Source organism: Urocampus carinirostris, chromosome 1 (assembly GCF_059441175.1).
Source record: "Urocampus carinirostris isolate Australia breed hairy pipefish chromosome 1, RoL_Ucar_1.0, whole genome shotgun sequence".
Taxonomy (NCBI): Eukaryota; Metazoa; Chordata; class Actinopteri; order Syngnathiformes; family Syngnathidae; genus Urocampus; species Urocampus carinirostris.
The window spans coordinates 60,963,399-60,978,817 of record NC_142349.1 but is presented as its reverse complement, the minus strand read 5'-3'; the positions used below and the strand labels follow the sequence as shown (position 1 = coordinate 60,978,817).

Below are 15,419 nucleotides of genomic sequence, written 5' to 3'. Positions count from 1 at the left end.
TATATTGGTTGATTTTTTTCGTCAGTGACATTTCTCTTTTTGTTTTCTGCCCCACCATAACCCCCTCCCATCCGCTTTGTTGAAAATGCCATAGGTGTATCGATATATTTACAGCTGTATCCATCCATATATAGTGTAAGTCCATGCTCTTGGCAAGCCACCTACGAGCACATCTTATAAACTCAGGATGCAGCAATGGAGATCACTTTTGAGCCACACAGGTAAAAAGGACAGTACTTCTTTAGATTTGGTGGAAATCAATAAATAAATCTTTCTTTATTTGGCCGGTCAACGGGAATTAGATCATTCTTAAATCAATGTCGGAAGTTGAACACGGAAACAACGTCTATTTAGGTATTGACGTTGCTCCCGCATTGCCCTTATAATCGGAATACTTGCAAACACAGAATATATGGGGTTATTAGTTTGTCTCTAGGCAAGTGCAAAATTAATTCAGATCCTTCCAAGTATCCAATATTTATTTTCTATATCTTTGGGCAAGACACTGAATCCCTAATGCCCCCATAAGCAGGTAGGCGCTTTGCATGGCTGACTCCCTATTAGTGTGTGTGTGTGTGTGTGTGTGTGTGTGTGTGTGTGTGTGTGTGTGTGTGTGTGTGTGTGAATGGGTAAGTGTGAAGCACATTGTAAAGCCCTTTGGGAGGTCTTACCATTATTGCCTGCATGTAGTCAGTGTTAATGTTATATTACAACTTATGTCTAGGAAAAGTGGTGTTTAAAACGATTCAAAAAGTACTAAAAAATGAAAAAATATTCAATGGAGTTACTACATGCAAGTTGACTGGATCTTAAGAACGTACGAAAAGCTTTGATATTGCACACCGAGCTCATTTACGGCACACTCTATCTGTGAAAGTGTTGACGTGCCTCAGATGCTAATATTTTAATTAGCAGCGATGTTCAAATGAGCTTGGCCATTAATTCTTCAAAGGTTATTATGCTTTTATCCTTTTTACAATTTAACAGGTGTCAGATGGCATATTCTTGTCAGAATAACCCAATAACAAAAAGCTATTACATAAAGCATGCATTATGTCTTCTTTCACTATAATCAGTTGACTTTTAGGGATCGAACAGAGGACGAAATATGAAACAGTACTTTATGGCGAGTATGCCTTTTGTTCCCATGACAACCGCGGACATTCGAATCAGGATCAAGCTGTCAGTTGGTTTTCATGCCAGTCATAGCATGTTCTATAGGCATGTCATTTGAATATTGTTATCATTACAGTGAAAATATTGTCCCCATTCCGGTGTATCTCAACCGTTTTTGTTGATATACTACTAATTAAATATTTTATTCAGACAAGTAGTGCAAAAACTAGTGCTTCCGTGTGTAAGATAGAATATGTAAAAATAAATATATAAATAAAAACTAAACAAAGATAAAAATTGTAGTCAAATGAAAAAAAGTCCTGCTCTGTTGGCAAATAATTGTTGCGGATGAAAAAACAATTTTAATGATCTATTTTTTATATATGTTTTTGAAAAACATATATAATGTTATGTTCAATAATGCTTTATTGAACATACACATATAGCTTACCATACAAATGTCTTACAATGTTGTCGAAGAGTGTTATTCCAGTAAAAGTACTGTTACTTCACAAAAATAAAACACAAATATATGTAAAAAGCAGTCTTAAATAAAATAATTACATGAGTAAAAGTAAGTGCATGCTGTGCAGATCCTCAGCTAAGGAAGATACTAATAATAATAGAAAAATAACGGCCAGAGAGAGATGCCCGTCACGGCCCGACTTGATTGACTTTTTAAGCCCACACCCGGGCCCAAAATCTTACCTCTAATAGAATGTAATTTTTCTCTTAGAAAATGGTAATCAAGTGAAGCAATTAGAAATTAAAGTGTTGCTTATTTAAATAGTTAATATTTTTATTTCACTAGAAATGTGTTTCTTAAAAATGCGTAGTATGTTTTTTTTAAGACATGTATCTTTTTTTGTATTTCCAATTTTACAGTAAAAATGACAAAAACATTAGGTAAAATAAGCTTTTTTGGGGGGGAAAATAAAAAAATATATATAAAGCAAACATAAGAAAATACCAAGAGCACCATTCTGAAAATATGCATGAAACATTTTTTTTTTAATTTAAATTTCCCTCAAATATGAATTAATATAAAGTAAATTAATCACAATAATAATAATAATTACATAAAATAAGTATGAACAGATACAAAATATTAAATTTATTTTAAAATATTTGAGTAAAAGTTCCTTAAAATTAATTTGATTATATGTTTTTGTTTTTAATTAAAAAACAATGTTAAAACTAAGAAAAATACCCCATAAGACTTTATTTAGTTAGTTTCCAAAGAGGATTTCTTACTCATTTATAAAAGGTTTAAATACATTTATCCTGAAATACAATTTATAGATGAAAAAATGATAACTAAAATCATTTCAAACGTACATTTTTTAATAGAAAAAAAACATTAAGACAAGGGTATAAAAAGAAATGAGTCCTTAAAATAAAAAAATATATCTTTCATTTTCTAATTTTAAAGGATTATTTTTTAATGATTAAAAAAGGTCAAATAAATCTACAATAAAATACAATTTAATAATCTACTAAAAGAAGAATATTGTCACTTTTAATACAAACAATTATTTGCTAATGCAGCTAACACTTTTTCCCAGTGTTGGGGTAAAAAGGAAACAAATGCTGTGATTTTGCATTGATTCTACTCTACTTTTTTAGTTTTTTATCTATTCATTTATTTCAAGTACTTCAAGTACCTCCAGGGGTAGAACTACCCCCACATGAGAACAACTGAAGGTTTTCTGAGAAAACTGATCTAAACCAAGGAGGTGATAAGCCTTGAAAGCCAAGGCCGTCCACCACGTTATGTTTGCTGCTTTTAAAAACTCTCAGGCTTGAGATTTGTCTCTAAGTAAAGGGTCCCATCATGGGAGCTGCAAGGAAAAGGAGAGAAACAGTAATAATCTCAAGGACAAAAGAACCAAGGATTTGAACCGGAACTTTAACAAGCATTCCATGGAGAGGTTCAAGAAAGCATTTTGCGTGTGTTGCTGCACTAACGAATTGTGCGAATCGTTCAAGGAAAAGTCCCTCAAGCTGCGTGGGTGGAACTCCGATCTAAGTGCTTGTTTTAATCTCGCTAACCAAATGGTTTAGCAGGGCTTTTGGAGCAAAGAGACTTTACTCTTTTTTATAATAAGCCCGCACAAATAACTCATTTGTTTCCCACCTATACCTTTAACTGGAGTCCAGCTTCTCTGGACTCATTCCAATAACTACATAACTTACATTACGCATATACTCTCACATAAGCTTAATTTAAAGATATAAAATACCATTTTGAAATCAGGGGGTCTGTTTGTATGCGCTAAAATAAAAATGAACACAAAGAGGCGGTCTTCATGCCCACCTCGCCTAATCTCTTCTTCCTGGTTTAGCAATCGGTGCCGTTCCGATTTTGTTTTAAGATGGATCACGTCTCTTTTTATTTTGTATAAGTGTGTTTTATTGCCTTCTGTTATAATGGATCTCAGGAAGTTTGTGATAAGGGGCTGGAGGGAGGGGCTTTGGTGTAAAAAAAGTGGCTTCAACTAATGAGTCAATGTGATTGCAAAATATGAAAATGCTGTACCAGTGTCTGCCATCAAAGCACTGCTTAAAGATTTAGTAAGTTATAAATGTTATCCGTATTACCGGTATGTTAATCTTGATTATCTACACATTTGAATAATTATTGTTTAGGTACACATTTTTTTTACATATTTTGGGTACCTATTTATTTTAGTATGTGTCGATTTTAAAGCCGTTCAAAGGGCTTGGCATATATTTGATTTAGGCTTACATGCGAGTATATACGCTGGTATATACACTTCAAATCTTACTCCATTGGCAGAAAAAATCCATTATTATTGTCCTTATTTGACCATATTTAATAGCATGGTTTTCTCTTAAAATAAGGTGTAAATGTCTGGTTTTAAAGACTGGAGATGATTGTTCTATTTGTAAGTATTCTTTTTCAGATCTTAATTTAAAAATATATTTTAAAATGAGGACAACTCATTTGCCATCAGATATCACATATTTTGCGTGCTGTAGGAATTTTTTTCAAATTTTACAAGAAAAATTGTTTAAAAATATAGTATGGTAAAATATATTAATAATTAAAACACAGAAAAAATTCTCTTTATATTTCAAAAACACATACAAAAGGTCAGATAAAGGAATCTTTGGAATATTAAAACGTGGGGTTACGAATCAATTTTTATTACTTAATTATTGAATTTATTACTGAATTTTATTTTCATTATTTTTCTTTACAACTGTTAATAGATAAATGACTCTCCGATGATTATTTTGCATCCTTAATAAGGAGAAAATAATGCATGCCCCGCCTTAGTGAATTCTAAAGGCCCAATATTTCCATAAATAAAAGAGAACAATTTGAAAAATAGAATGATTAAAAAAAGAAATCTAAGTAAAACACAGAAATATTTAAAGAATGCATGTAAAAAGAAATGCAAAAATAGAAAAAGAAATATAAAATGTCATTATTTACACATACACATTGGAAATGAATACAGAAATAAATTGAATAGCAGTAAGAGGGTGGTATGAGTTGTGTTGAACTAATTGCCTACTGGCAGAGACACACATAGAATTTCATGCTGACATGTCTGCAAAAGTATTTATATACTGCTTGATATTTACTTGAATTTATGTATTTAACTTTGAATTTAACACCACATTTTTACATTTTATTTGGTTTTTCATTGTTGTATGTTTTTATTTCAATGATATTGTTTGATTTCAGAATTAATATTTCATCAACATTTTATTTATGTGAAATTACATCTGACCCCCTTAGTGTTCCCTGTGGTGTTCCGCAGGGTTCGGTACTTAGCCCCCTTCTTTTTGGAATTTAAATACTTCCATTAGGTGATATTATTCGCAAGTATTATATCCGTTTCTATTGCTACCCAGATGGCACTCAACTATATCTTCCGATGGAAGAATCTACCACACTACACTGTGGAAATTTGGAGGCCTGCCTCACAGAGATAAAAGAATGGATGTCACTCCACTTCTTGCGCCTTAACTCTGAAAAGACCGGAATGTTAGTTATTGGCCCATCTAAATGTGATGAAAGGCTATACAAATAAACACTAATTGACTTTACTTGACATGCGTCTATGTATTTCTAATTTGGTCGGTTTTGGTCCTACATTATGAATAGAGGCTTCCGTTGGCGGACGCTTTTTCCACAGCGTGCTTTTCGATTTCGGGTCTCAAGCAGGTTGGTTATTTAGATACAGGCTGGAGCAGCGGTCATGAACCTAGGGATCAAGAGCAAGATATAGCTCTTTTAATGAATACATATGATTTAGATAAGAAATGGTACATATACAAATGAAACACTCTACTTTTTTTTTTGGTAGCCTAGATGGTAGGGCGCCCGCTCCGAGACTGGGAGGTTGCTGGTTCAAGCCTCGGCCGAGTCATACCTAAGACTTACAACATTGGTACTCATTGCCTCCCTGCTTGGCGCTCAGCATTAAGGGTTGGAATTGGGGGGTTTGGTCACCTAATGACTCCCAACACAGCAGTTGGGTCTAAAATGGCTGCGGCTGCATCGGCTTGCTACAGTTTAACTGTACGGGTCAGGTGTATCGACATTTCGTTCTGTGTGCATGGTTACAAAGAATGACAATAAAAGTAAATTCTATTCTATTCTACTGTATGCTTGATGATCACAGAGTCGAGTTTGGTGCATGCACAGGCAAAGCAACACTGATAAGACTGTTGTTTCGGTCCAGCATCTCAAGGGCACAGTCTCAACCACAGTTTACAGTCAAAGTGTCACACCAACAGACCCCCTTTTGGCTGTGCGTAGCTAAGGAATCATCTATTTGGAAGTTTATTAAATAAAATATTTTTACTGTTGAAGCACTGTATAGATAGATAGATAGATGGATAGAAAACCCCCAGACTGTAAACACCCAAGCTCGCCATTGGGTGAGCGGTAGGGATGGGTGGACCTATGCCAGGGGTCGGGAACCTTTTTGACTCAAAGAGCCATAAAAGCAAAAATTATTAATTTTATTTTGGGAAAGAGCCACACCATATATTATGAGACACATTTACTAAATTGCTAAACCCGCGCCCCAGACAAAAGCTTAGTCTTCAGCACATTTATTTTTGATGATTTGATAAAAATTATGAAAAGAGAATAATGCCAGAGCCCCTGTCCCTAAATCAACAAACATACCACTTTAAACTTGTCTCTTTCTTGCAATTACTCAAGATCGGTTAAACTCCTTTTTACCCTTTTTTTTCATACATATTGGTTTCAAAACCAGATGCAAGCAGTTATTGTGTAAAAACGTCACAACATTCTTCAAATAGGGAGCCTGATGAGCTCACTTTTGGCGCAGACGGCGTAGGGCGAGAGATGGGAGGGAGTGCTTGCACATTTTGCATAGCTCCACCCATCCCTCCCACTCACCCAATTAAATGACTAAGTTCTCTTCCGGTGTTTTGGCGTATTTACCGTTCTGTGGATTCATCATAAGGTATCTGAACACTGAACACAGATTATATAGTGAACTTTTATATAAAGGATTCTTTAGCGTTGTACTGCCAAAACGAGTTTTTTTCCCCCCTTTTTTTGTGTGACACCTTGACTGTAAATTGTAGTGAAAACGTGCCCTATATATACTGCGAAGAAATCTCATGCTAACTAGCTTTGGTTTGGCCTTACGTGGACCTGAATTGGATAGACGTTTCAAATTTTGAACAAGATGGAGAAATTTTCCATGCAATCAAATTTGTCTCTGAGCCACAGATACTCATAGAAAGAGCCATATATGGCTCGCGAGCCATAGGTTCCCGACCCCTGACCTATGCACATAGCATGCAGACTCCTTCTTCCCTTTGCCCAGCGCTCTCTACACTGAAGATAAATACGTTGGTGACATTTTTACAAAAGAACTCGGGGAGATGGGAAGCTGTGTCGAATGTTTGGCCAATTTTATAGGCTCTTGTTGTTGCTGCTGTCATGCACTTTGTGGAAACATTTTAATATATCACCTATGTTTTTTTTTGTTATTTTTTTTTTTTTTTTAATGTTTGCTATGTTTTGTGTATTTGCTCTGGCATTATTATTCTTTCCTGGGTTAGAGCAAAGCTTTTATTTACCGAACTTTTCGGGGACAAATGAGTTGTAGACAATTGTCGTAGAAGATCACAAGTGCGAGAATGCAGAGAGCTTACAATCACTTTATTATATAATCTATTGAAAGGGATGTACCAATACCAAAACAAAAAACAAAAACAGTGCAAATTTCCACTATACATAAAGTTTCTGTCTAAACTGGTTCTAGCAAAAATTATTTAGCCTTGATTCGATATCGCTCAAGGCCTCATATGGATGCAAAGCTCAATTCAAATAATGAAGTTATACAATCATGACTTAATATGGACACACATCTCAATTTACTTGCAAGAGTTGTGTGACTTTTCAAACGACCACCATAATGGATTACAGGTAGTAATGTAAGAGGATACAACTAACAAGTTTACACATTGCAAAGAAAGTTTAGAGTAGTTACCATATTTTTCTTATAAGTCGCTCCAAAGTATACATCGCACCAGCCATAAAATGCACAATTAAGAAGAAAAAAACATACAGTATACAATTCGTATTTTATATTTTGGGGGGGAAATGTATTTGATAAAATCAAACACCAAAAACATTAATGTAATCTTAAAAGGTAATTTAAAAAAAAAAATAGAGAACATGCTGAACAATTGCTCAGTATACTAACGTTACACGTACGTGCATGTCTCAAACACCTTCAAATATGTCAGTACAGACGTAATATACCAAGAGTTATTGAGATAGCTCTAGCATAGAATAGAATGTGCTTACCAAACTATCAGCTTCATACCCAATCAATAAATTCAATTAAATTTTCATCCTCCATGTCACTTTTACCGGTAAACAACTCCCCCAACTCGGGAGGTGCTAGATGATAAACCGCTTCCCCCTTCCGCTTCGAAAATGGTCCCTCTCATAAACAGGGCAATGTTGAAAATATCAACACAGGCCTAGAGCGCCCTCTTGTTGTTTAGTGTGAAAACAACATATTAAATTATATACAGTACTGGTAGTAAAAATAATGAAACTCAATTATATGAAAATTTGTTAATAATTTCACATGTAAGCCTCACCGGAGTATAACTCACCGGTGGCCAAACTATGAAAAAAACAGCAATTTATAGTCTGGAAAATACGGTAACCACATAGACCTGTGTTTTATGTAAAACACCAAGTTGTTATCGGATCTCTGTGTTTTTCCCGGAAATTTCATACCCGGACATCGTAAATCCTTGATTTACCGGCCAAGCCCGTACAGTACACCCACAACAAGCTTCGATCCGGTAAAAGCCTCAGAGCGTATAACCAGTTTGTTAGTGGCTGGCTGGGACAAATAAAATCACCTCAGATCAATGGTCATCATTTAGTTCTTGGACGTGTGAGTTAATTAATAATCATTAATCACTGTTGTACTACCTGATACAAAGTCATCTGAGCAAACCCAGATGAACTTGAGCTTGCTCTCTTTAACATCTCGAGAAATGTGTGAGGTCCGTTTTTCTCACAGTATGAGAAAAATCTCTATCACATTTTGCAATTGAGGCCAGCAAACAATCCATAAACAGCACAACAATTATCTGTATTAATGTAATCACTGTTTCCAATCCCACTAATTGTCATCCAATATGGCTGATGTTTAAGAAGTTACAAGACCCCCTTGGGAGACTCTCTAGCAGGGGTGGGCAGACTAAAACCCTTGGGCCACATGCGACATAATCAAGCTGACCCCCTGATTACAGTAAAGTATTACCTTGGTTATTGCTATTAATGCTCGGAATAATCCTCCACAAAACATGAAAATCCGTAAAGTAGCCACATCCCTCATAAAAGCCCCTAAAGGTCAAAATGATCTCGAGACTGACTGTGAGTATTCATCCATCCATGATAATGTATCTGCACCGCTTATCCTCAGTAGGGTCGCGGGGGTGCTGGAGCCCATCCCAGCCATCTTCGGGCAGTGGGCAGGGGACACCCTGAACTGGTTGCCAGCCAGTCGCAGGGCACACAGGGATAGACAATCCGCTCGCTCGTTCACACTTAGGGACAATTTGGACCAGCCAATTAACCTGACATGCATGTTTTTGGAATGTGGGAGGAAACCGGAGCACCCGGAGGAAACCCACACAGGAAGGTTGGTAACTGGATTTGAACCCATGACCTCAGAACTGTGCCGCACACGCGCTAACCACCGCGCCGCTGTGCTGCCCCTGTGAGTATTGAAGTGTAACAAAATAACAACTATAGATCTACAAAAAAACAGAATGAATGGTCCTTATTGCTGTTATGCAAAACTACAATGAAATTGGATGGCTTCTCCTTTAAATGTAAGACAAAGATCTTGAAAGTGACTGGCAAGCTAAACGCAAGCAACGGGTATCCTCTGATTGAGCCAGGTCTCTGCAATCGTTAAAACACAACCGTGACGAATGTAGCATTTTCCCCCAAGTTTCGGCTCCAGGTCCTCTAGGCGTGGCATATAACATAACCATGCAGTTGGACGGACCTATAGCACTGCTATTGCTTTCTCTGCAGGATAAAAGCGTGAAACACAGATTAGTGCAACGATGTATATCTTTATTTGAACAGGGTCAGGTGTGCAGAAAGTCAGGAGCGAGGCAACAATCGTGGTCCGAGAGGCAGGCAAGGGGTTGGTGATCTGGTGAACTCACTTTAGCAAAGACTACAATCCAAGGGTTTGGAAGGTAGTACTCGTGGTCTGGAAAGGTGGTAAGGGTTTAGTACACTGGGAAAAACCAAGGGGTGACAAGAGAGCTCAGGTAGTGACAAGATAGGTAACGAACAATCACAGAGCAGAGGAAACAGAGGGTTCAATTAGTGAAGAGAAAACAAGTAGAGCCAGGAAGTGAGTGGCCAAATAAGGTAAGGATGAGCAAGAGGAAGAGAAATGAAACGAACCTTTGTGCAGGACTGTGACAACACCAGCCTATCACAGTTGTGCTCATAGACTGACACACACACACACACACACACACAAAAACTGCCCCCGTGATGGCATTTGATGTGTGCTGTCTGCAGAACACAATGCACAATACATTGATGTCAATGACAATAAAGACAAATTCAGTCAAAATCTGCAAAGAATTGAAACCACGATACAGCGAGGGATTACTGTATTCCATTTTGTTGTTCTAAATTTGGCTTATACGTGAGTAAATTGTCATAATTGAAATCATTTGTATTGCATCTGATTGTTAAAAAAGGTTAGGAACCTGGTACTGTATGCAGAACAGTATACAATAAGGAAAAGAAAGCCTGATCACAGTTCCACGTGGCTAATGATGGTCTAGCGAGGCGGCGGATTAAAAGGCAAGATGAGGCCAATGAGGAATGACACGGACTCCGACTCGGGTCGTCAGTGCTGATTCAGGCATGGCGTCCTCTGACCCTCGCCCGTGTGCAGTGTTGCTCCCTTTCTGTCTTACTAACCATGCGCTCTAGCGCACCCGCCCGTCCGAGATAGCCTAGACCATGCATGCTCCTGCATCCCCTAAACCCATCCGTCAGCCCTCATCTGGGGTGGGAAGGTGAGGAGCCCACCAGTTCTTCGGCGCTGCTCATTAGCCGTGAAATACAAGTGACCTGCTGCAGCGGCGCTAACATATTGCACGCATAGAGCATGGCCTTGTTAGGCGATGACCGGCTACAAGCACGCTGACACGCATGGCTCTTTCTCCGTGTCAGGTGAAGGTGCCCTCTTTATTTTAAACCCTTTCAAGTCAAGGGGAGACAGACACGCTTATTAGCCTGGTAGGGGGATGCAAATGTATGCAAATAAGCGTGTTTAAATGCGCGAAAGGAAACACAGTCATGCTGCTTGTGTTATTCACGGAAGTGACAACACAACCTGCTCAAATGTGCTGGTGCTTTACTCACGTTCAAGCAGTGACAAGTCTGCTTTTTTTGGATTGTGTTCATGTGCATCATCTACAGAAGCCCTGGAGCGCCAAAATGCAATAATTTGGACGATAATTTGCTATAAAAAAGTGTTACAATTCATTGTAAGAGAAAGTGTGTCATTTCAAGTAACCTCCAGGACATGAAATGAATCTGTTCTGAGGTGGGGATCACAAAGGGAATATAAGGTCTTGTGTAGGATAAAACCCTATGGTAATGCATAGCTAATGCATTCCGAATTCCTGGTACACAAGATAAAAACGTTGAAATGAGTACTACTTAGGTGTAATAATATATATATGATTGACATTAGTGCTATGAATCAATTTACAAGTAAAGGAAATGTTAAACGTTATTTACATTTGTTGTGACGTGACTTGCATTGGTATAAGGTTCTGTTGGTAGTATACAAAATCATGCAAGGACTTGCTCTCTCATATCTTTCAGATTTAATTTCCCCCTATGTTCCGGTCCGGAGTCTTGGCTCTGAAAATGATGGTCTACGAGTGATCCCAAGAGCCAAGAAGAGATCCACAGGTTCGAGAGCGTTCTCCATTCGGGCCCTGGTGCTGTGGAATGCTCTTCCCCCTAAGATTCCATCTGCAACTTCAGTGGAAATGTATAAATCTAAGCTTAAATCACACTTCTATTCTATGGCATATGAATAACCTATATTTTATGTTGACAATATCTGTGTATTATTTGCCCTCATATAGGTTTTAGATCAGGTGATGGTGTAATAATAGTCTGTTATTTGCAATATTCTGTGGTCTGTGCAGCCCTTTGAGACTCTTTGTGATTAAGGGCTATACAAATAAACTTGACTTGACTTAGTGGAGTAGCAGCTGGATGCAGAGGTGAGAGGAGACAGTGACCGCAGATTAAAAATGAAAACAAGTTCAAAACAATATCTTGTGAGGTTTATCACTTCCTTGTTTGAATAGCCTCTTTAATTTTAATAATAGTCTCCGATTGTCGTTTGGTTACGGTCATGCATTTTAACGAGGGTAGGAAGTCACTTCATTGTATTTCTTTATATTTGCATGTTTCTTTTCTATGGTTATCATGTTTTTGCTTCCCCTTCAGCCTTATCGTAAGGCGTATGACTCATAGTAAATACAGTAGAATAAATAATATATTCACTCGCTGGCTCCCAAAGTCTTTTCGAAGCACATGCAATTCTGAACTGAACAAAGAGAAAGCCAATGTGGGGGGTAGTTCAACCAATGGAATATTGGCATTTTGATGATGTCATGATGCAAACCAATAGCAACCCAGCATTTCATATGACGCTGACCAATTGCGAGAGACTTTTTAGAGATTCAATTTTACATGCGCAAAAACACTGCAAGGTTTGAATTTTATTTAATTTGTTGATATCAATTAGTGGGGAAAACGCCATTAAAAAAAGGCCAAAAAAACCTTATTCCGCACTGTAGGGCAAAAACATTGGGTATATCTATAGGGCTGAATGGTTAGCACGTCGGCGGCACAGTTCTGATGTCATAGGATTGAATCTTCCTGTGTGGAGAGCTGTTTGAACTCAGTTGGGAATTGTTAAAGGGACAGTGTGTAAAATTTAGTGCTTCCTAGGGATACACAAAACTTTCAATCAGTAAAAAAAAAAACATTGATTTTAATACTAGGCAAAAATACATATGATACCAATCTTCATTTTCAAATATCGAGAAATTTGTGTTTCTTTTACATAGTGGAATTCTTATGGAAGTCACCGCCGTGATTGTCTGGAATCTTGCTGCTACGCTGTGCTTTTGGCTTTGGTTTTCGTTTGCATTAGACAATACAGTGCCATCCATTTGCCACATATTACACACTTGGGCTTTAATACTATGAATGGTTTTGGCATTGTGACACTTCTGGGGTTCCGTATGGCAAAGTCATCTTATTCTCACTTTGAAAACCAAGGTGGCCTTGCCGACGTTTCATTTTTTGGTCACTTCATTTGTCCCCTGATGAATGATGTTTTCCTTCTCAATGTTCGCAGACAAAGACTGGGATTTATTTGATGCAAGAAGGTAGCGAGGAGCCCTTTAATATCCGACTGCACTTGTCGAAAGATATTCTGACCATTCAGGAGCAAGATGTCATCTGCGTGTCAGGGGAACCTTTCTATTCAAGCGTAAGTAAGCGCTGAACCTGACTCACACACTTACTTACAGCAAGTAAACAAAAACTGAGCAATAAAGCGACTTCAAATAGTCAAATGCAATGGGGAAATTAGCATATTCAAGAGAGCGTGGTTTAAGAGTTAGGCGGTGTTTGGGTCTATAAATCGTCCTGTTTTACATAGACCAAGTTACTTGTGAGCAAAAAATAAAACACCTAAGAAGACACATTTAAGCATTGACTTACAAAAAAAAACGCGGTACACAACATGATTTCCGTTCTGAGGTGGTAATACCTAGCTAATGACTTCCCAACTCTCAGTACCCTACATAAAAACACTAAAATAACAAAATAGTCTGATGTAAGTACTAATTATGTGTTGTATATGTGTATATGATTAAATAACATGATAAATAAATATACACTTAAAGAAAAAAATGATGTGTAAATTATCTTTGGTGTGACGTTATACAGCTGGTCGAGTGGCGTTGCAGGTGGATGCAGAGAGGGGATGAGACGGCGATTTCAAAACTGTTACTTGCGAGAATTGTCATTTCTTTGTTTTAATCCACTGCTTATTCTTAAAAATTGTTTCAATCATCAATTGTTAACACCTTGCAACTAAGCGAATGTAGCAATGTGTGTACCTTCTTCGTATGTCTTATGTCTTATGTAGAATTGGATCACAGATTTGCAAAGTCTGAACTGAATAAAAAGATAGGCATTGTGCGATATAGATCAGTAACATATACTGTGACGAAACCCAATAGCAGACCAGCATTTAATATGACATTGACCAATAGCAGACAGGGATCTTAGAGACGTATCTATACATAAGCATGAACATCACAAAGTATCAATTTTATACGTCTTAGGACAGGCAAAATAAAGTGAACTGAATCCCATGGGTCAAAGGTAATAAGATATAATATATACTTTATTTAATAATGTAGATTACTTTTATTCTTTCTACCCAACACCAGAGATCTTTTCAACATTGGATTTCGGGCTAAATCTGGTCCGTACTATTGGTCCATTATTTAAAATGGATGTTTAAAATTAGAATTGCCTTTAACGTCATTGATTAGAAAATAGTGTACATTGTTCACAAAGATATCATACGCGGCACTCACAAAATTGAATATGAAATATTTAAAAGAGAAAAACAAGATAAAAAACATGATAAAAAGTATTTACAAAGCATTGCTTAGAGTCTGGGAAAAGTTTCAAGTACATCAAAATAAAGTGCAATGAAAAATATTGAAAGACAACAAAATTACAAAATAGTAGTAGAGAAAAGTGAATTTTTGCTTCGTAGCTTATGCTCTTTTAACTGGAAAAAGGGTACAACATTTTGAAAATAATCACATATTAAATCACAAAAATAACATTAACATAACATTAGGGCAGCACGGCGGCGCAGTGGTTAGCGCTTGTGTGGCACAGTTCTAAGGTCTCGGGAACCTCCTGTGTGGGTTCAAATCCAGCAACCGGACTTCCTGTGCGAAGTTTGTGTGTTCTCCCCGTGCTTGCGTGGGTTTCCTCCGGGCACTCCGGATTCCTCCCACATTCCAAAGACATGCATTTCAGGTGGATTGGCCAGTCCAAATTGTCCCTAGGTGTGAATGAGCGAGCGAGTTGTCTGTCCCTGTGTGCCCTGCAATTGGCTGGCAACCAGTTCAGGGTGTCCCCTGCCCACTGCATGATGGGCATGGGCTCCAGCACCCCCGCGACCCTACTGAGGATAAGCGGTGCAGCTAATGAGATGAGATGAGATGAACAAGATATAGTCAGTCTAAAATTAAGACCAGAAAAAAGTTGTCTAGGTTGCTGCCAACTCACCCAACAATCACTCTCTTAAAAATTCAAAGGAGAAAGATTGAATAAATGGTCGCCCCTAGCAACAGTATTCAGAAATCATCTCCATCAAGAAGTATTTTCATCACAAAATACCCACAAGCCATGTGGTCCACTTATGATAAAACTGCCAAACATCTTTTGTTTCACGCCCGGAGCACTTCATTTACTTCTATTTATTTCAGTTTTTAAACCAAACTAGAAAGGCGACTTATTTGTAACACTCTCGTTTTCAGACTTGATGCAGTCTAAGCTCCACATATCCCACAAAATCTTAGTCAAAATGGGAGTTGTACACCCCAAGCACCGTTCCATTTTTATCAATGTGACACATTCCTGG

At 37.6% G+C, this 15,419-nt stretch overlaps 1 protein-coding gene across 4 annotated transcripts in view; it reads left to right on the top strand.

Moving 5' to 3' along the window:
- The window catches only part of sntg1 (syntrophin, gamma 1), a 101,989-nt gene that overhangs the window by 47,679 nt on the left and 38,891 nt on the right, over positions 1–15,419 (top strand). For 3 of the 4 annotated variants that reach the window (XM_088347414.1, XM_088347399.1, XM_088347406.1), the window contains exon 4: positions 13,101–13,235. The exons of the other annotated variant lie outside the window; for it this stretch is intronic. In XM_088347414.1, the coding sequence (XP_088203540.1) occupies positions 13,101–13,235 (135 nt within the window). The remainder of the gene's footprint in view (positions 1–13,100; positions 13,236–15,419) is intronic. 4 annotated transcript variants of the gene reach the window in all.